Source organism: Delphinapterus leucas, chromosome 7 (assembly GCF_059928025.1).
Source record: "Delphinapterus leucas isolate spDelLeu-1000000601 "Yukka" chromosome 7, BTC_Dleu_Yukka2, whole genome shotgun sequence".
Lineage (NCBI taxonomy): Eukaryota > Metazoa > Chordata > Mammalia > Artiodactyla > Monodontidae > Delphinapterus > Delphinapterus leucas.
In genome coordinates, this window is record NC_143135.1 from 55,981,465 (window position 1) to 56,004,052 (window position 22,588).

The 22,588-nt window shown below is 48.2% G+C and overlaps 1 protein-coding gene across 1 annotated transcript in view; it reads right to left on the bottom strand.

The window, feature by feature from the left end:
- The window catches only part of TENM4 (teneurin transmembrane protein 4), a 385,057-nt gene that overhangs the window by 203,657 nt on the left and 158,812 nt on the right, over nt 1-22,588 (bottom strand). The window contains exons 5-6 of the mRNA XM_022593930.2: nt 19,854-19,952; nt 18,217-18,452 (exon numbers count right to left, since the gene is read on the bottom strand). Coding sequence (XP_022449638.2) covers nt 18,217-18,452; nt 19,854-19,952 — 335 coding nt within the window. The remainder of the gene's footprint in view (nt 1-18,216; nt 18,453-19,853; nt 19,953-22,588) is intronic.

Sequence of the window (22,588 nt, forward strand, 5' to 3'; positions counted from 1 at the left end):
GGCAACAAAGCCACAACATTCAAAAGTTTCAAACCTAGAAGCCATATACACAGAGATGTACACTGCAGTGTACTAGTAAAAAAATCAGAAGCAACCTAGATGTCTTAAAATAGGAGAACTTGGCTAAACTATGATACAAGTACTGGATGGAATACCAGGTACACATGTGAAAAAAAAATCTAGAAAGAGATATGTAAAAATGACATCAAGCTTTGAATTACAGTGGTAGGATGACTGACTAGTTTTCTTCACTAGTTTTCAAACTCACTTCCACGCTGTTTACATTAAAAAGGAAGTTCTACAACTTGGTCTTAGGAGCACGAGGTAAAGAAGGACAACAGAGCCGAGCGGGGAGATCCTGATTTTGAGCATATGCCACGTGTCAGACACTTAGGCAAGGGGAATTACATACATGATTTCATTCAGACCTTACATAAACCTTGAGAAAATCATTAGTATTCCCATTTTACAGACGAAGAAAGTGGAGGCTCAGAGAGGTTGCATGACCTGCCCAAAAATACTTCCCAAGATACTTCCCAGATGGGAAGTGATAAAGTCACTTTTGAACCCAGGTCTGACTGGTCCCAAAGTCCAGGCTCACCTCTAGACTGTTGATGAGTTACAATGCCTGAAATTAAATTAAAATTAAGATAATTTTAAGGCAAGGCCTCTGCTGACAGTATAGCCAGGTTTTCTCTTTTGAGATAGTCTGTTAAAGGACCTTCATCTTAGGGGTAAAGCATGGGGTCCCCACCTGTTTACATCCTGACCACGGTAGACAGGGTTGACCCCTAAAAACAAAACCATGTAAATGCAAGTAAGTGACTTTGGTAGAGTCAGTCCTCAAGTTTGGGTCTATCTGGAGCGTTCAGAGGCACATCATTTACTAGGTTCCTGACTTTGGGTAAATGACTTAGCCTCTCTGAGTCTCAGTTTCTTCATCTGTAAAATAGATAGTAATATTTACCTCAAAGGATTAAATGAAATAATGCATGTCATGTGCTTAGAACTGTGCCTGGCACATAGTAGGAGCAAAATAAATGGTAGCCGTCACCACCCTTGTCATTTTGCTCTGCTGATTTTCCTAATTCCCAGATCCCCTGAAAGATTTATTTAAGCCAGCTCTGTTCCATCACCTTTCCTTCTCTCCACATATTGCCCCTAATTTCCCTCCCATGCCAACCGCAAATTTCTTTGAGCTGAGGGCTCTCTCCCTACCCTGCTCCCATCAGCTGACAGACTTTGGGCACAGGAACTAGAGATATCTGTCCAGCGGATAAAACAGTTTTTAAAAGCGGAATTGCTATAAAGCAGCCTGATAGGATCCCACTGCTGACTACGTGGGGCTAATTTTTAATCAAGTAAATATATTGCCTTTCTTCCTATCTCTGGATAAACCTGACTGCAACAATCAGGGTTACTGTCTCTCACCCCCAAATTAATTGTTTTCTGGAGAACGGACTCTGGCACAGTTAATCACTTTTCTGCACCATGCAATGCTGTGGGGAAAGGAGGCCTTTCAACAAGGATTCACTGGCAGCCGCTCAATAGTTCTGGAAAACAGGGGGGTGGGGGGATGGGCACGAGAGAAGGGGAGAAACAGACACGCCCACCGTCAACGCGGAGGAAAAAGATCAATTTAAGTGGAGGGCACTGAAAACTGGTGACACGGCAAGTTGTAGGGGGACCAGGGCTGGAATCTAATTTGTGCAGAATGGAGTGAACGGCTATTACTGCAGTAATGGAATAAGAAAACTATCTTTTCTGGGCCCCTTTCACCCGACGGGCTCTACTAAGCCTTCTTCTGTGCATGACTAGCTTAGGGGTTGGCCACCTTGGACTGACCTCAGCCCGGTAATGTGACGTCTCCCTGCCCTACTCCCAATATAGTGCTGGTGCCAGACACAGGAAGATGGGAGGCACGAAGTACAGTTGGTTACGAGCACAGCCGTGGCAGCCAGACAGCCCTGCGTTCCTGTTCTCGTTTTCACGTTTATGGTTATGTGACTTTGTTCCTGTTATTTAAATCCTTTGACTCCCAGCTTCCTCATCTATAAAATGGTGACAATAATACCTGTAGCTCCAAAGAACTGCTGTGAAGGTGAAAGGAAAGAATATATTTTATGAGCTTATTATGCTGCTTGGTATTTACTCAAATTTACTACCAGAGGGTAGCCTTCTACAGTGGTATCATCACCATCATTTGCAGTGTATATTAAGGTTTTCACTGAGAAAGTGAAGTACGGAGATTTCTTGAGGGAGTTGAGAAGTCTGAGTTTTTGCTCTGGTTGTGGGAGGGGGGATGTCGCTATGACTGAACCTGCCCCGCACTCAATGGGCAGATGAGACTCAGGCTTGAAGGGGGCACTTGGAGCAGAGCCTGGAACTGCGCTCAGCCCAAGTCTCCGGATTTAGTTCCGAATTCTTTCTGCTAAATGGCCCTGTCACTAAGTCGCAGCAGAAAATCCTGTAAGAGCAGGAAAGGCCCCTTCATGGCTTGTTCTTCCGTCAGGCACTGCACTCCCAGACTAAAGGAGTCATCTTCTTGAGCCTAAAGTTAAGGGAATGAGCCCACAGGGCAAATGATATCAGGCCGCCAGCAGGCCCTCCCTTAGGGCAGGGATCATTTCTCTCATCTCCTTCCCCCAGCACCTGGCCCACAGGAGAGAAGAAAAAGAGCAAAGGAAGGAGACAGACATAATTAGGATTATTACCAAAACAGTAACAGCTCCCACTTATTAAAAATTGTACCATGTGCATGACACAGTGCCGGAGGATGAACGTTCATTATGTCATTTAATCTCACAGCTTTTTAAGGAAGATAGTATCTCCATTTTATGGATTAGGACCTCGACACATAGTGACAAAGTAGATATTATTAACCTGATTTTGGATCTTCAGAAAACCAAGGCCCCAGAACAGTCCATCATTGCACCATTCATCATGGCAGCACCAAGATCCAAACCCAGGTCCGGGTCACTCCACACCCTAAGCTCTTCGCAGACTGCTGTCAGAGCCCAGGGCAGGCTTCCATGCAGTCCTGATCAGAACATGCAGCTTCTGATCAAATCACTGCTGACAGAGCGGTCAAGGAAGTGACTCCACGCAGTGGAAGACCCACCACCTTGCCCTTCATACTCAAACCCTCGTTAAGGATCCAGGGAGCGAAATCACCCCAGGGTCGCCAGCCTGTTCAACTGCTCTGCTGGGGTGCGCAGCCAGCCCTGCCCTGGCAGAAACATGTCAGCCGGGGAAAGCTGGGAAAGTGCCTGTCATTTCCCGAGAGGGGGCGGAACGCTGGCCTAGAGCTCTGCTGGGTTTCCTTTCTCTGTGGTGCTTGCATCCAAGTGCCAAGACTATTCACAAGGCTATCTAAAGCATTTCTATAAAAAGGTGTCTCAACTTAGCCAAGGACCAGCCTCTCATGTGTGAGGCCTTGTCCGCTCCTTCCTGTACCAACCATCAAAGGGGGCCAAAGGAAACACGGGGTTTGGTTCATGCTTGGGAGCTCCAGAAGGAGAAAGTGTCTGTTGCTAGGTTCCATTTCCATAGCTACTAGAAAACGTCCTGTTGCAAGGCTCTGTGAGGCACCCTCCCATTGCCTGATTTCCTTTGGCATATCAACCACGTAACTGGGTTTGTTTTTTTTTTTTTCCAATGATCAAAGTCAATTAGGAGGTGGTCCCCACTGTACCTCTAAATGGAGTTTTAATTTGTGTGTATATTATTAGGATAGGCCTTTTCCCTCTGGAACAGTCACTTCAGCGGGAAGAATGAGGGTGGACAGCTTAACGCAGGGTCTGCCACCCAGATTTGTAACTAGGGATGATATTTCTTTATAATGAGAAGCATTCTGAAAGAGCATTTTAAACTCTCACAGAACAGTGTGTGATATCCCCCCTTTACTCTCCACAGCTTCCCAGCCTCCTGCCCACTGGAGCGTTTTCTAGCTCTTTGGGATCATACTACGTTTTCTTGCCTCTCTGCCCTGTCTGTGCACAGAGCCAGGCACGCAATACGCACAAGTTCTCTGATATGCAGGGACCCCTGGTTTGGCTCAGTCCTTAGATTAGGAAGTTTAAAGCAGCACAGAGTTCCAGGAACCATGATGGTGACGATGGTGATGGTGATGGTGATGGTGATGGTGGTGGTGATGGTGATGAATGTGGTGGTGGTGGTGATGGTGATGGTGATGGTGATGGTGATGGTGATGGTGATGAATGTGGTGGTGATGGTGAATGTGGTGGTGATAAAAGCCACTGTTATTAATAGTACCAAGCACTGGGCTTAGTGCTTGATAAACACACTATCACTTAATCCTTGCAAAGCCCTAGGAGGTAGGTATTATTATTATCCTCATTTGCAAGATGAGGAAACTAAGGCTCCAAGAGGTTCAACAACTTGCCCAAGAGCACACATTTAATAAGAGGCAGAGGGTCACTTCAGATCTGAGCCAAATCCAGATTGTGCAGAATCTGTCCCTAACCCCTGTACACGCTGCCTTTCTGATTAGATGTAAAACTCTGGAAATGACAGAAATGGAGAATAGAAAAGGAAATCTCGGAAGTATATGGCCCTGCCTTACTGCTCAAAGTTTGTTGGTGATATTTTCCTGAGGATAGAAACTTGAGCATTTGAAACACTTGCTGAGCACAGTACCTGACGTTCCTCGTTGCTTCTCCCTGCCCAGGAATCTCTGTCTGTGTGGGTTTCTCCTGTCCCTTGAACACACAGCCTCCAGGCTTCGTTGATGTAACATCTCTACGTGGAACGGCCACTGCCTTTCCTATTTTTTTTTTTTTTTTTTGTGTGGTACGCGGGCCTCTCACTGTTGTGGCCTCTGCATCGGCTGGTAGACTCTCAACCACTGCGCCACCAGGGAAGCCCACCTTTCCTATTTTTAAAATCATTCTCCCATCCTTCGAGGTCTACTTCAAACCTTAACTCTTCTGTGAGGATTTCCACCACTGCCCCAAGCCAGAAATGCCATCTGCTCTCCCCTCCCCAGCCCCGGTTCCTGACCATTACTTCAGCACCTGTCCCTTGCACACCACCCTGACAGTCCATATCCAGGTGCTTCCCGTCCATCCCTTGCTGGCTCTGTTGTCCACCTATGTAGCCAGCAGAGCAGATCTGCAGAGATAGCTGGACTCCCAGCTCTGGCCCTTACCAGCTATGCATCTGCAAATACGTCACCTAACCACTCTGACCCTCAGTTTTTTCATCTGTAGAAAGGGAAAGAATACAAAACCACCTCCCAGGTTCTTATAAGGATTAAATTTAAGGCAAGTCCTTTTGAAGTGTATTGAAAATATAAGACATCATTATTATGTTGTTTAAAAGTTAATCAACGAAAGAAAGAACACCCAAAGTTTAATACACAGACTAATGCAAAGATTTACAAGTGAAACTTTCTACACAGCCCCAGACCGATACCATTAGGGGCAATCACAGTACAATTCAATGGACTTAATGCTCTCCAGAAAAGTGAGGAGGCATAAACAAGCAAAAGAAGAGTTTCCAGTTTTCAGGTAAAGAAAAATGCTACTTCTCCTAAAATTCTCATTTAATCTTTGTTACCCCCAACTCCATCTCCTCTCAAATCCCTTTTTTTTTGCATCCACACTGGGTGGTGTCATGTGTGTACTCACGCACAGGGACTCATACACTAAGACACACATAGGAGTCCAATGAGTCTGTCTTGCTGTAGAATTCTGCAGACGGCCTGAGCGGTAAAATTTAGGACAATGTGATGAAATGCAGGCCACAGCTCAATTAATGATACTGGCATTTCTTCTCTTCCCCCACTGGAGGCTGTGAACAAAATCCTAACTCCAGGCTCAAAGGCGCAATAAATCTAGCTGTTTGCCACACACCAGCAGGAAAGGCTCCCTCCAAAATGTAATGTTACACTGGTGACAATCTAATGCCACAGCACATGAAGCCTGGAGAACAGGTGAATCAGATAACACGAAGGGCTAGTGCTCAACAAGCGATGTGTATCGAGGTCCCCTGATGACATCTGGGCCTCCTTTGCTCTCCAATCCTGAAGCACTCTGGGTACAAACCACAGCTCCACTCAATGCCACAGGTACATAGCAATCCTGGCACAGTGCATGGCCCAGGGCAGATGGATGCTAATTTTTCTTCCTTAGGAAAATAAGGTAGTTTCTCTCTTTAGTAAGGAGCTCTGTGCATCCTCTCAGCAGTTCAGATCAGGTGAACCGTCCCAGCCCCGCTCCAGCCCCACTCCAGCTATGGGAATCGTAGAGCACAGTGGGAAGAGGGCAAGCTCTGGGGGCAAATCCTGGCTCTCACACTCACTAGTGATGTGGCCTTGAACAACTGACTTAATAATTTCCTCAGGTCTCAGTTTCTCATCTATGAAATGGAAATAAAAATAGAATGGTACCTAGCACACGGCTGGTACCTGACAAATATTTGTTGGATAGGTAGGATTGTTAAGAAGATTAAATGAGAAATATATATAACACTCAGAACATGCTTGGAACATGGTTAGCTCTCAACACATGTGATCTGCCACCTCTGTTAGATCAGGGTAGGTTGTGGGAGGGAAGCTGGGAGCAGGGGCAGGAGAAAGTCCCAGACAGAATGAAAAAGCACCCCCTTGTTTGCTCTGAGCCTTGGGTATGGAGCACAGCAGCAGAGAAAGACGTCAGAGGAGGGCTCTGAGAGCTGGCATGGTCTACATAAGGAACACAGGACTTGGAATCAGAAAATCTGGTTTCTAGGCCCAGCTCTATTACTTACCAGTCGTTCCAGGTAAACAAGTAATTTAACTGCAGCAGGCCCAGTTTCCCCATCTGGGGCTTGCAGCGAATAATCCTACACAGTGCAGAGACTGCTGGAGAGGACTGATGGGTTTGACAGGCCTCACATGAAGGCAAGGGATTTATTATGTATCTGCCCAGTGGAGCCTCTGTTCTAAGGGGGAAGGCAGCCAGCGTCCTCCTGCAGTGCCTGTGGTTTCCGTAGTTCTACATTCAAGAGCCTTCAGTAAAAGAGAGACTGAGGCCCGCAGTAGATCCAATGCACAGATGGATAGTTTAATGCACAGTCTTGACACACGTGCCAAAAAGATAGCCAACATTCCTATCTATTGTCCTTTGCCTTTGTCTAGACTGTTCCATCTTCCAGAAAACCATTCCTAGCTTCTCTTTTAACATCTTACTTGATTTACAAGGCTCAGTGCCTTGGGGAAATTTACCTGATCTTCCTGGTTACAATGAATTGCTCTCTCCTTCAGGCTCCCACAGGGGTAAAGTTCAAACTCCAGTAACATGCTTTTATCATCTGTCTACTATTGCCTTGGGCTCCTACACATCTGGCTGTCTATGAAACCACGGAAGACTCAAAGCAGTGATGCTAGCTTATCTGGCTTTGTCTGTCCCTGTAGCCCAGGACACAACCCAGCGGGCAGGCTCAGTGGATGCTCCCCAGTGTCTCAAACCTGAGCTTGGGGAAGCTCCCTCGACTTCATCCCAGATTACCTGAAATCCCTGCATCTGCAGATGGCCCTTCGCTGCTGAATCGTGGGTTCAAATCTCTGGGTGATCCAGCTGCCCGGAAGGGTGAGATCTGTATTTCCTCAGCACCCACCATGGACCACTCACCGAACTGGACCCTTTGCAGATGTTCTGTCACTTAAACACCTCTTGGATATTAATGGACAAAATTATCCATGAGGAAACCAAGATGCAGAGAGATGGAAAAACCTGTGTGAGCACGGCTGGAGGGTGAAGTCTGTGCTTTTGCTATTAGACTGCACTGCTGTCTTTAGGAGGATGAAGCCTTTTAGTTGTGGTTTTGTTGTTTTACTGATGGAAGGAAAAAAACACTGTGTTTCTTTACTGCCATCTCACTTCCTCTCCCCTTTCCCGCCCCTCTCTTTTTTTTCCCCCTGAAATGAAGAGCCGCTTGGCTGGGCTTCCTCACCTCTGTCCCTAGCCTGCAGCACAAAGCAAAGCCCTGACTGTACGGACCTCCTCTCTGCAAGCCAGGTATTTACGACAGTGAAAAAACAGCCATCAGGGAGACCACTCTCACTTTCTCTCTGCATCGAAGTGCAATTAAATTATGTTATTTCACAGTAATTAGTTCAGAATAAAAACAAGGACTTGGGGACATGTTCTTTCCAAGGATGCTAAAAATCTGTAAAAATAGATTCCTTTTCCACACTCCCAGGGTGCAGTTGGGGAAGGAGCACCCCGGCCACATAGCTGGGGCTACTCCCTGACCAACCACGGCTATGCTGCCTCTTTGGGGGCCTTGAAACTACCCACAGGACAAGGCCCCCCGAGTCCTGGGACAGTGTGTTGTCTCTGGAGCTGCCACTGTTATAAAAAAATGAATATACTAATAAATTCGGGTCCTTTCTTTTTTGAGGCATTTCCAAACTCGGGACGGCTTGGCCCTCAAATTCAACACAACTTGTTTGCTAGGGGGGGAGGAAGACAGATGTCATTCACTAGTGGCTCTTATTAGAAAGAACTAGGTGCCCGATTGTCATTGCATCCCCAGAACAGCCTATTACCTGCTTTCACAGAGGAGGAAACCGAGGCTCAGAGAGGGCAAGGTTCTCGCTTCAAGTCTCACAGGTGTAAGCAACAGACAAAGTCTGTGCCCTACACCGACTACATTTTGGAAGCCACCTCTGGTATTCTCTCCCCTTAGTTTCCAGTAACCATTTTCACTCTCACATGATCTCCCTGCCTCTAGACTTTTCACCTCTGTTCCCTCAGTTCGCTTCTGGTCCCGACGTCCCTCCTTTCTCTCCTTCAACAAACTTTGGCTGAACGCAGGCTACATCCTGCCACACCCTGGTACGAGAAGCTGTGGCTATAGCACTGGGCAAGACAGAAATTGCTTCCACCCCCATGGAGCTTACAGTCTGACAGTGGAGACAGAGCTGAGCGAATCCAAGACATAGTCCGCAGCTGCAATGACCGTGAGACCCCTGAGCACTATAAGAGCATATGACTGCGTTCCTGGCTTACGGCGAAGGGGTCAGAGGAGCTTCGCTGAGGAAGGGACGTGTGAGCTAGGCTCTCGAAAGGGAACTGACTGGGAGAAGGCGTGTGGTTCCTTCCAGGAATGAAGATCCCTTTACCTCTCTGGGTCTCGGGGCCACTTGTAACCTCCCCCGGCCCCCATTCATTAAACCAGCTGACCCACCAAGATCAGACACAAAGCTGCATGCTAGCAGCACTGTGGGGAAACTGGACACCTAGCTGGGAGCCTGGGGATTCAGTCCTTTCCTTCTGAGGAGCCCCTAGCAAGCAGTGAGTCACAAGAGCTTTAAACTGTCCATATCTTGTGACCCCCCCCAAAAAATCCTGCTCGGGGGGACACACCCTCCCCAAAGTAAGTGAAAGAAGAAAACAGAAGAGGTTTTCTTTCATTCTGGTTACAGAAGTGCTATTTATAAGAGCAAACAGTTGGAAACAAAGGAATACAATGATATAATAATGGCACCAATATGATAAAGGTATTAAACTTGACAAGAATGAGAATTTTGTGTCAATACTTAAAAATGTGTACAAAAAGATGGTCCCTGAAAAAGGCAGAAGAACATACACATGCTGACTACACGGAGGCTTGTGGCTGTGATCCTCCAAGGAGGTCAAGTATAACACACAGAGAACCCTAGAATGTTTCCGTTGTTTGCCCTCGTATCTTAAATTCTAAATCATGTCTTTAAATTTTCTCAAAAACACTTTGATGTCTTAAAGTTTGAAGGTTATTGTAGGTAACACCTGATTTTGAATCCAGTAAATAAATCACTTCTTTACTACACATCTCAAAAACGGTACCAAAAACTACCGAGATGTGGAACGGATGAGTGGTGGCCCAAGGCTGAAGATGAGGAAACAGGACTGATTAAAAAAAATGGAACTTTTGGGGTGACAGAAGTGTTCTGTTTTTTTTTGTTGTTTGTTTTGTGTTTTGTTCTGTTTTTTTTGGGCCCTGAACACTGCTAGGACAAGAACTGAGAAGAGTGGGGATACTTCTCCTGGAGGGCAAATGATGTTATCCATTTGCCCTCCAGATCCACCCTATATCCTTCTCTACCCTGCTCTGTGCCCGGGGAGGCTGATCCATATGGTCTGGACCAATGGGTCCGCTTGGGCTCTGGCTCTTGGTTGGGTTCAGTCACCAATGGGAGAAGATCGGAGGGTGGGGAGAGCATGAGGTCCGCAAGATGGACAATTTTCTCTCATGCTGAGCTGAAGCACGTTGAATGACTTAATCATTTCAGCTAGTCTTTTGTTTACTCCTGTTTTACAGGTTCAGAAACTCATCCGAAGAAGATTAAGTCCTCGTATGGGTGGCATAGATAGGAATGGCAGAAGGATAATGAGGACAAGATCCCCTGGTCTGTGGAGCTGGGGCACTTAAGAGTCGCCCCTCTCATTGCAGACACCGCTCTCAAGCAGCCCACTCCAGACAGGCAGCTGTCTTGTGAGGGAAGTCTTCTCCCAGAGCTGGAATCGGCCTTCCCATCATTTTCAGCCAGAGGGCCTTGTTCTGCCCTCGGCAATCTCACAGAGCAAGTCTGCCCCCTCCTCTGCGTGGTGGCGTTTCAGACCGCTGCAGGGGCCCACGCTAGCCTCCTCAAGTCCTCCTTTTGGGGGGCTGAAGGATATTTGTCTGGGGTCTGTCATAAGGAGAACAATCTATATATATCTTGCTATTAGCAATTCCCGCAGAGCAGCATGAAGGAATCAATCTTGGAGAGAAAGCCTTTAATACAGCATCCTGTATCTTTATCACTTTTTTCTCCACCTAAAAGATCAAGTTCAATCATCTCCGCTTCCCATTCTTCGGGCTATAAAGCTAAATCTATGGCTTCTGTCCAAAAGGCCTGACGTGAAGTCGAAGAAAAAGGGGAGAAAATGAGCCTTACTGCTCACTAATAACACCCAGGCCCAGAGTGCAATGGGCCTGTGCTTAGGAAGCAAATGGCATCTGAGATCCTGATACTGCATGAGCTGTTCGAACCAGATGGGGATAACTGCGGGGCAGCAGCGGGTACAATCACCCTGGCCTCTATTCCTAATCCTTTCTCTACTCATTTCATGTCCATTTCCCCGGTACCTGAACCCCAGGACATAAAATGCGCATTTCTGCCACCATGCTTGTGCCCACGCTATCCTGCCTAGAAAACCCTGGGCAGATTTTACCATCTTGCAAGGTCTTTTATTCAGCCACATCTTACTGAGCACAGCTACCTTGGGGCAGGCTGAGTATTAGGGGCTGAGTATGCAGCAGAGAATAAGACATTAGGAGACAGGAGACCACACTCCCAAAGAGGAGGGAAGCCTAAGATCCCTTCTGCCTGGATTGCTGCTCTGCTGAAATCACGTGCGCATGTGTGCACGGTCAATGTCAGGGATCTTGAGGGAGCCTGCAAAAGTCTGTGCAAGTCACATTGAGTGCCCAAGTCCGCCTCTGTCAACACTGCCCAGATGACTTCAAGAGCTGGTTGACCCAGGCTCTTCCAGACCACGAACTGCAATAATATTCCAACCAGCAACGCTCTCTGGAAGCTGCCTTTTGAAAAGAGGCAATTAAGCTTCACAACATTCTCACTTATGAATTAAACTCATGCCACTTCGAGCAAGGGTTCAGATTTCTTTTCCAATCCACAATCAGCTGCTGGCGGAGGTGAAAAATGTTACCTAGTTTAAAGAAAGAGCCCCTTATGGCTATGGAGCATGTTGGAAAGTTCCCCTGCAGTTACCAAGAGGCTGCTGTAGCGCACACTTGGGACTCCACCCTCAATGTCCTGGTTCAATTTCCTATGGGCATCGCTCTACAGAGAGGGAAGGACCTAAGAGGATCACGCACTCCCACCCCATCCTGGGCTGAGATACTGAGGTCCTTAACAACCCTCTCCCAAGGCCACCAGCAAGGGACTCCTCCTTTGTCACGCGCCTTGTGTTTTTTCAACATCGTCTCCTTTAACCTGTACAACAGCCTCAAGAAGGAAGTCTTCTTCTTCTTCCCGCTTTGCAGATAAGGAAACCAAAGCTCAAAAGGGTCACACCGGCGGAGTGGCAGAGCTGAGATTTCCACTGAATCCTGTCTTCTGATCAGGACACCCTGCCGCCTTAGAGAAATCATAGAGGATGAGCCCCACCCCCCTCCAGGGGGACCTGGACCTGACAATGAAAGAAATAGCTCCCAGGCACTCTTGGGTCTCTGTTTAAATGCAAAGCTCTTCCTGGTTTTTGTACTGTTAACAAGCCTTTTTGGTCTCCTATTCCAAAGGCCTATCTGGCTAGACAGGTGCCTGACGAGTCCTCCAGATACAACTCCGTACTCTTCTGCAGTACTCAGTGTCTGCTTTTTACATAGGGATTCAGAACACGAGGGAAGCTGTCAGTTTTCTCTGGATAGAGGCAACTGGCAGTGAAGCAAAAATCAACTTTTGTCCTAGTTAAAGAAATGACGTGAGTTGTTTCTCGGGTAACGATTCTCCTTGCAGCCGCCTCCCTGGAACAGTGAGGCATCCCTACAAATGCTTTCTGACAGGGCCCCCTGATTGTTCTGTCAGCTGCCCTTGTGACTAATGCAGGCTGGGAAGCTCACAGGCACTGCCATGAAACAACACTGGCCCAAGTTCTTACTCAAGACTTACTCTTTTCCATGGGATGCTAAAAGTACTAATAATACTGTTAATAATCACAATAGTATCAAACTTTTACTGAGAGCCAACTCTGTACCAGGCAATGGGATAGGTGCTTTATGCAAATTATCTTACTGGAACGTCACAAAACCCTGTGAAATGGCCACTATTATTATCCCCATTTTACAGAAGGGTAAACTGAGGCTGAGAGCAGTTAAATAAACTTGCCTACGGTCAGAAAGCATGTAAGCAGCAGAGCTGAGATTTGAAAAGCTGGCAGCCTTATTCCAGAACCCACACTCTCAACCATGATGCTACCTTCAGTTTCCTCACCTATAAAATGGGCCTAATCATTCCAGCCACATCCATTATAAGAGCTATAAGGAAAGTGGAAACTGAAGTTCAGAGAAGTTAAGCAACTTGCTCAAGTTTACACAGCCAGCAAGGGACGGAGCCAGGGCCTGAATGGGGTCTTTTGATCCTCCATTATTTGACCTACAGTGTAGTGGCTGAGAGTATGGCCTTTGAAATCCTATGTCATTCACTCGTTGTGTGACCCTGGCAAGTAGTTAATTTCTCTGAGCTTTAGTTTCCTCTTCCAGGAAATACAGAACTGTTACAAGTGTTCAGAGAGATGATACGTGTATAGTAATGGCTTGGATCGATGCTAGGTACATAGTAAAAATTTAGAATACCAGATACAAAGAGGCAAAGTTACAGTATAAGGCTTAAGACTGTGAGCACAAAAGAGAAAAAAAAAAAATTAAAAGCACCAGCTCAAGAGGCTGAGTGCACAGTCCTGCCATTTACTGTATGGCAGCGGGTGGGTTATTTAAGCTCACTGGGTCTCCATGTCCTCATCTGTAAACTGGAGACAATAACCCACAGAGTTGCTGGGAGATTTCAGTAAGAAAACACAAGCAAAGCGCTTAGAACAGTCAGGGCCATGTCGACAGGGCACAATCAAAGCAAAGTGCTCGGGCTTCCCTGGTGGCGCAGTGGTTGAGAGTCCGCCTGCCGACGCAGGGGACACGGGTTCGTGCCCCGGTCCGGGAGGATCCCACATGCCGCGGAGCGGCTGGGCCCGTGAGCCGTGGCCGCTGAGCCTGCGCGTCCGGAGCCTGTGCTCCGCAACGGGAGAGGCCACAACAGTGAGAGGCCCGCGTACCGCAAAAAAAAAAAAAAAAAGCAAACTGCTCTGATTATTAATGATAAAAAGTGACCCGTTATTTCTACTACTCTAAACCACACTGCTTTTTTGGGTGAAAATGTTTTTAAAACAATTAAATGCTATCAAATAAAGCATTATGGCCACGGCTGCACAAGTTTCATGGTTTGACTTACAACTAACTTTCCCCTCACATCATTCTCTCCCCATTTTGTTCTGCAAACAGATTTCTTTTCTTCGGAAAAGCAGAGGCAGGGTATTCAAATGGAGACTAAAAGGACCCAAAAACCTTCATAGGGAGAGTGGGTGACTAAAGCAAGGCACTCACCCCAATGGCGGCCTCTCTGAATGGGTGTCCTTCAGAGGCAAAAATACACATCGTCTCTCGGAAGAGATCTCCCAGGCTCAGTGAGGGTCCTCCCTGGATTCCCAGCCCAGGCCAGAGCAACCCGTAACATCCCAGGGGACCAGAAGACGGCCCAAAGGCAAGGCCCTGGGTCCTGCAGCCTTTGTGGGTGGTAAGTGCTGACTCCAATTTCTCTATCTTCCTATGAAAATAACTGCACACGTCTCTACAAATGAAAGGCCACTGGTTGCTTGTTTCCCAATAAACTTTCCAACTAAGAAACTGAATGTTAAGTGGATCTGTCAGAGTTCTGTCCAGACGTGGCAGCCCTGAGCAGACAACAGAGAAAGAACATATCTTTCCCGCCCTCTGTTTTCCACTCCCCCTCTGCTGGTGGGGTGATGCAATTCTTATCTGGCACTTGATAGGATGTAGAAAATAATTACAAATGAAAAGGTTATTCATAATTTTTAAATGAGCTAATTAGTAAACCCAGTCAGACTTGCTCATTACAGTAATTAATAATTGATTATCCTTCAAATTAAACACAATTTTCATCAAAAATCTAATTAAATATCTGTGCTTTTTGCCTGTTGATGAGTTGGTCTGCTAGCAAAGTCTTTGTTAAGGATAGTCGTGCTCAACAGAGACAATTACTTTGAGTTTTAATAATTGATAGTTCCTTACAAGTTAGTCCTCACAGCCTGTGATGATGGCCAAGCAACAAGAGCTCATCCCTGGCCCCAGCAACTGGAGGAAAGCAAGCACAAGGCTGCCAACCCAGCCCATGAGGTTAGGTAGGCACTCACCTCGCACCTGCAGTGCATTCACTGCATTAGCTTACTCTTACTCCAGACTCATAAGCATCCTTCTGAGGTGATGGGTCATGCCGGTTTTCTAGATGAGAAATCAGAACTCAGAGAGAGAAGTGAGTTGCCCAAGCTGCTCAGTGGCTGAGCTGGGAGTGGAATCCAGGTTCTCAGGCCGGTGTGAGCTCTGCCCCAGCACCTTGCTGAGTTTCCAGGTAACAAAGGGAACACCCCAGGCTTGCCTCTCTGACCTGGTCCTTGGATACGGAATCTAAACTCCTGTTTTAAGTTTTCTATATACATCGGGCTTTGTCAGAAGGACGTATTTATTCTTGGCAAGGACACATTCTCAGTGGACTGACGTCTCCTAACTTGAGAGACGAATTCTCCCAAATCGACCTCACATCTACCCTACCCCCAACCTACACTGTCACCCTCTTAGTTGAAGCCCTCAGCGTCTCCTGACCTGTTTATGCAGTAGGGCCTGTTCTTTCTTCCTCCATCCTTACCTTTCTGAGATAAACATCTGACTATGTCCTGCCACTGCTTAAAGCCCTTCAATGGCTCCCTGTTACCCATCCAGTAAGGTCCTTAGCTTGGCCTCCACGGTGATCTTCATAATCTGACCAAACTCTCCTGCATTAGCTCCAGTCGTGTCCCCGACACCCCTCAGATGCTTCAAACACAGAAACCCCTTTTGCCATCACATCATCCTCTTTCGAGACTTTGAAATGTTCCTTGGTTTGAAATTCCTTTCCTTCACGTCTACTTCTGGCTGTGACTTGAAGAGTCAGCTAAAACATCACCTTTCACAGGAAACCTCCTCTAGTCCTCCTGGCTGGGGCTGGGTATCCCAATAGCCCCTGAGCTGCCTCAGCCACTTCTAACACCGCTATGTTATCATATCATATCAATCACTGCTTCTAAGCTACAAACACCTCAAGAGTAGGGAATATATTGTTGGTCCTAGCACTCAGCACGGTGCCTGACTCAAGGTACCTACCCTGTTTCGTTTGCTGAATGAAAAAGAAACTCCACAAAATCGTAGATTCTGAGACTATCAATGTTGGAAGGCAAAGTAAAGGTCCTCCAGGGAACATGCCCAGTCAATGAATGAATCTTTTTCTTGCTTACACGGTCATAAGCACTATTTGCACCCTTCCTAGGTAGGGAACTCACTACTGTCCACAGTAGCCCCTATCTTTAGATAGCTAATGATGGACGGTGTATTCTTACTAAACGGGAGACGAAGGAGCCCATGGGATGGAAAGCAGAAGAGAGCTCATTTAATCATATAAAGATTGATGCTTTCTTTCTGAACTAGGTTACATAGTACCTAGTATAAACCTTGACTTCAGCACAAAACAAGTTGATGTCTATATGTAGTGAACTACTCAACTCCTGATGAACAGTGACACTGCCTGTTCAAAAGTCTACTCATCTATGAAATATAATAACGTCAGTCAAAAGCAAGGGCTGTGCTAGTGGTTGGTGGGGATACAGTATTGGGAGTGCCACAAAGAAACTTCCATGCCAGGTGACAGTGCTTGGAACCCCACAACCCACACCAGTAACCCAATCTACATCAATTATGAACCTCGTGCAGAGCCTGGGTGGGTGCTGACCTTCCCCAGTTTGGCTGTTCCTTTTACCCAATGACCCAGGGCAGGGATGGCAAATACGTGGAATGTCATCCATATTCTCCATTCCTGTGACCACAACAGACATCAGTAATCAATCACAGAGACTCTTTTCCATCGAGTCTGAATATAGCCTTGGGATCCTTCTCAACACAGCTTTCTAGGTGGCGACAGCTAATCAATCAGACAGAAGAATAGATAAACACGTATGCCAACCTGACCCTGATGCCGTGAAATTCTGTAAGCCAATCTTCACAGGGGGAAAAGAGACCCCGGATACCAGACAAGGCTTATTATACCTCGAGATGTTTAAGGAGACCTCCTTGTTTGCAGGGCTATCGTTTTCCTAGTTGCTTGTTTTTATTTAATTCAAAGATCTTGAAAGGGAAGTAACCTTACAGCTTACAGCACCCAAACCCCCAACCATGCTTGAACCCCTTCTCCACATCCCGAACAAGTGGGAGCCAGACCTCTCAAGACAGTTCTTTTCCATCCACAATGACTTTGCCTGTCGCTAAGTTCTTTTTCACAATGGGCGGCACTCGGTCTTCCTTTGGCTTCTGCCAGCTAGTTCCATTTCTATTTATTGGGCTTATACTAAAAGGTTCCCTTTGCCGATAGAATAACCTCAGAAGGCCTTAGCGTGGGTTCGAGGCCTTCTCAAGCTGGTCTGACCTACCTTAAATCTTAGAATTATAGAATTGGAAGGCTGGAAAGGACAGAGGGTTAAGCCCACCCCACTGGGTGCCTTTACTAAGAGGCTGATTTTCATAGAGGCAGCAGACTCTGCACAACATCCCGAGATCTCTTCAGATTAATAGCTTTCCTGGGAGCAGGCCAAAGACCAAACACAGGGGTCTGAAGCAGGAAACCAGACTGTGCTGCAAATAAGTCAAAAGAGCGCACAGCGGGAGGCATCGCAAGCGGGGCAGTGGGTCCGGAGGAGTTTCTTACATCACGGATGTGCCCTGGGGTCCGGTAGGAAGGCCGATCAGTGCTGCTCTGGGTCTCTACGCTCGCTCAGGGGACCGCTCCCTGGGACCCTTTCTGACACTCGACCTTGGCTCCCCACAGATGGCCCTGCCTGACCACCACCTTCGCACATGCCGTCTGGCTTGAGGACACACACTCTGACCTTTGGCAGTTTGTCTCCAACCCCAGGGCGCCCTGCCTCCTTCCTGCTCCTCGCTGTGGCACCAACAGGAGAGGCCAGCCTCCTGTTCAGCTGCCCAACTTGTCATTTCATTTCTAGGGACTCCCATCTATGACACTCACGTCACAGATGACCACGTCAAAAGCCGGTCTTGGTGAGTGCTTTTGCCTGATGCCAGGCCTCCACCACACAAGAGAGCCGACGCAGAGCTTCCTCCCTGGTATACGTGCAGGAGCACGAGAGAGAGGGCCCTGAGAGCTGACCTGGATAGTCAGGGCGGGGGGAGGGGGGCGGGTGCAGGCCAGGCCAGTGATCCAGGGCTGCGCGGCTCACCCTGCAAGCTCTGACTGCCGTGCTGGCAAGATGCCTTCATGCCCACAGGTGTCTCGGTCACTGCCCTATGGGCCAAAGGGGACCCAAGGGAAGCTGGGGTGAGGGAGGTGCTTACCCACGAAGTACGCCAGCAGGACGAGCAGCGTGGCCGAGATGGCAACGGCACTCAGGGCCGCGCATTTCCAGTTACAGTACTTGGAGGGTTTCTTGAGGTTGAAGGCCGGCCGGGAGAAGGTGCTACGGGGCAGGGGTCGGGGAGGAGGTGAGTACACGGTGCTGGACGTCAGAGGGTACCCCGGCGACGTGGTGCAGAAGAGTGGGGAGGTGCCTCCGGGCTTGAAGAGGAAGTGCCTGTGGATGGAGAGAAGCCAGAGGGCGTCAGGGGCTGACGACTCACCAGGAGCCCACACTGACCTGAGGATGCAGGCAGCAGTAGAAGAAGCATGCAGAGGAGCCTGGGGAGAGAGAGAGAGAGAATCACCACGGAGGAGACGGAGGGACAGAAAAACAGAGAATCATGTACCAGACCATAAAACAGGGCACACGAAGACACGTTTCCACGAAACACGGATGGGACAGCCCTGCCCATGGGGAACCCACCCAAGCCAAGGCGGAAGGTGTTACCAACTGGACAGAAGGCTGAGTGTTGAGATCCTTTTCCTGGGAAGGGATGGGGCTGGGATGCTGTTTCTTGGGGAATAAACTAGATGTTTTCTAAAATTACTGCAGTAACTTGTAACGTGTCTAAAATCCTATTCTGCGCCCTGGAGATTATGAAACCGAAAAATTTCCATCTCCCTCCAATACGTCCTTTGACTTTGTACCGTGGTGGAGGAATAAAATACCAATCGTTTTAAAGGGGGTTTTGATAGGAGTGGGAACTAAGAAACCACCACTAAGCTCTGCCATGGTCAAGAGCCCCCTAGTGGCTGTTACACAGCCAATGGCAGCAAATGCCTTCTAAGCACTCTCCTCAAAAGCCAGTCTACTGGGACTTCCCTGGTGGTCCAGTGGTAAAGAATCTGCCTTACGACGCAGGGGACGCGGGTTCAAGCCCTGATCAGGGGACTAAGATCCCACGCGTCGCAGGCAAATATAAATAAATAAATAATACATCTTATAAAAAAAGATACTTCAATTTTAAAAGCCTGTCCGCTGCCTTCCAAGCCCCTGGTAAAAGCCATGGGAGGGGACAGATGGGCAACTGCAGCCTGGCTACAGTCTTGAGGGGCGCACGGCAAGGTCAAAGCACATGGTTGTGGCCAAACTAAGTGCCAGGAAGTCCTCCACAGCTTGGCTTTAACCATGGCCATGAGAGCACTGGGACACAGCCTGGGAAACGGGGTGCACTGGTTGCACTGCATGCCCCTGAAGTCTTGGGGTCAAAGGTAATACTTAGAGGAATCTTGTACCCTGCTGGGGCGCAAGATGACTCAGGCCACAGAATACATACTCAGGGCCAGCATACACAGAATACAGGGCCTGTGCTGCATAAAAGCTGCTACATGAGATGGCTTTCAGAATGGCAGAGGCAGCCAATGAGATGCCAGGAGCGTCATATTAACAGGACTGCTGTTAATATGCCAGGGGACAGTGTATTCCAAGCTGAACATGGACTTGGGGATGGGCATGCAACATGGCCTCATCACTTCCCCCAGGAGATCCCAGGGAAAGGTCTCAGAGTCTGCATACAAGTGCAGGAGCCACAGGGAGAGCACACACAGACAGGAGAAGCATGGGGATGTCACCTACCCATCACCGTAAGACCCATCATGGCGGGAGGCGCTGAGAATGTCCATCTCAATGAGGTTGTCCTGCAATGTCCCTAGGAATGGCTGCTTGCCTAGGTTTCTATGCACACATGGAGACATGAATGAAGCAATGAGTCATGCATCAATGAAGGGGGAGAGTAGAGAAACACACAAAGTGGCTGACGGGTGCAGCTGTGCGTGAGACCAACAGGATGCAGTTTCCAGGCAACGGGTCTGTGTGCAAGCCACAAGTGCCCGGGGTCTGCCTGGCCCGGGGCATCTGGAGGGAGTTCTCTCCATACAAACCTGTATGTCTGCCAGTTGTGTGCATCAAACCACAGATCTGACTGGTGAAGACTGACTAGGACTCAGGTGCTGAGCTAGGCATGTTATATCCATTTATCTCAAGTCTTCAAAAGAGGCAGTGCAAGGAAGGCAGTGTCATCCCCATCATACAGACGAGGAAATGGAGATGTGGAGAGGTCCCAGGGCCAGCCAAGGCTACCAGCTAGCAAGGTTCAAAGCAGGAATTTGAGCGCAAGTTTATCTGTTACGAAGCCTGTGCTTTCTCCTCTACTTCACCCTGCCTACATCTGCTTTAACAACAGCCAGCGATGCATACTTTGCTTGTCCAAAGGAAAAAGACAGACAAGCATTTTGGGCCATTTGCTTCTAAAGCTGTGGTTTTCAAACTTGCGTAAGCACCAGAATCCTCTGCAGAGCTGTGCTTTGCTGAGACCCAGCCCCAGAAATTCGGGGTCAGTAGGTGTTGGGGGCCTGGGGACCTGCATTTCTCACAAGTCCCCAAGCTGTGATGATACTGGAGAGTCAGGGTCCTTTGGCAGTGCAGGGACCTGGGTGACGACTGATTGGTGAGGTTGGCACCCCACAGAGACAGAGGGGGAGGCTCTTTTGTCCCCCCACATGCACTGAGGGCAGTGTAGCATTTCGCGACCCAGAATGCAGGTAGACACAACTAGCTATTTTAGTCTCAACCATGCCTGCTAAGTGGCGTCACTCACACGAGTGCGTGGGATCCTGTTTTCTGATATTTCAGGATTGCTGCCGCCTCCCTTGAATCATTTGAAGAAGCCAGTGGCGGATGCAGCCTGCTGTGTGTGCCCAAGCGAAGGACTGACTGCAGAAAGCTACCTTTCACGTCCAGCCCTGCCAGGGACCATCCTTCTGACTTTGACCAGGTCGTAAGAACCGGAAAAACCTAAATTCAAGTCCCTTTTCTGCCGCTTTCGTGCTGTGTGACTTTGTGTAAACACTTCTTTAACCTCTTCTAATCTTATACTACTTTTTTCATCTGTAAAATGGGGCTAATAATACTAAGCTCACAGGTTGCTACAGGACCAACTGAGGAATGTTGGAAGCTTTTCAAGGGCTAAACAAAGATTACAGAAGTACTAATGCTAACTATAATAGCGACCACCTACCCTACATCCACCATATGCTTTTCACTGTCTAGAACTCTGCAACTATTATCCAGTGTAAATCTTCCTCTTCACAACAACCTACGAAGTCTCTGCCATCATCTCTGTTTTGCGGGCTGGCACGGCAAGGCTCGGAGAAGTAACACTCCTAAGGTCCTACTGTACAGTAAACAAGCGGCAGAGCTTGACGGCAGCCTGAGTTTGTCTGACGCCAGAGCTCAGGCCCTCCCAGCCTGTAATCCTGGGTCGCTGCCGAGCCTGTGGCTTTGCCCCTGGCCGGCCTCACAGACCAACGCGAGGGGTTGTAAGTACTACCTCAGAGCACCATTTCGTGGGCACTCCTGGGTACAGGCAACACTGTTTTGCAGCCGGGCCTCTGAGTACCGCTGTGGTGGTGGGGACCTTCCCTTTGAGAGGATCCTGAAGCAGTCTGGGTCCAGCAGCCTGCGTGGCAGGCGGTTCTGACAGCGTTCACTACCCCGGGGCATCCCACAGAGCCTGGGAGTTCCTGCAGGGGAGTCCCTCAGAGTAGCCCCATTTCTGCCCCCAGGCAGATGGCCTCCTGATGGGAGGTCTTGTGACACAGTGGGAGGTACACAGGCCCCGGGGTCAGCAGGGTCTGGTTCCATCATGCCCCGGGGCCTCAAGCAGGTGAGTCTGTCTCTCTGATCGTTCATAAGCCAGGAGACTCACTCTCGTTAGAAATCCAGATGATACTTCTCCTGAAGTATCACCTGGCTCATGCCACTGCCCTGCTCTCATCCCTCCAATGGCATCACAGGAATAAAACCACAGTCCTTACTGGAGCCCACAAGATCTTGTAAGATCTGACCCACTGCTACCTCTCCAACCTCATTTTCTGTGCTACACTGGCCTCCTCGCTGTTTCTCCAACAGGCTAAGCCTTTGCTGCTACTTGCCTGAATCACGTGCCCCCAAACATCTGTACAGATCAGTCCCTCCCTTCTCACCCTAACTATAAAAGCTCCCACCCTACTCTTTCTAGTCACCCACTGGCCCCCGCACTGCTTTAGATTTCCACATAGCACTAGACATGCACACACACACATATGTATATACGTTTATGTATGTGTGCAAGCGTACGTGTGTGTGTGTGTGTGTATATGTATATAATACACTTATTGTGCTTTTTCCTAATGCCATTTAGTTTCATGAGTAGAAATCTCAGGCCGTATTCTCTGCCCGTGTGCCCAGGGTCTAGAAGAGTACCTGACACATGGAAGCAGGCACTCATATAACATGTGCCGGACACCCCAGATGATGAGGTACACAGAGAT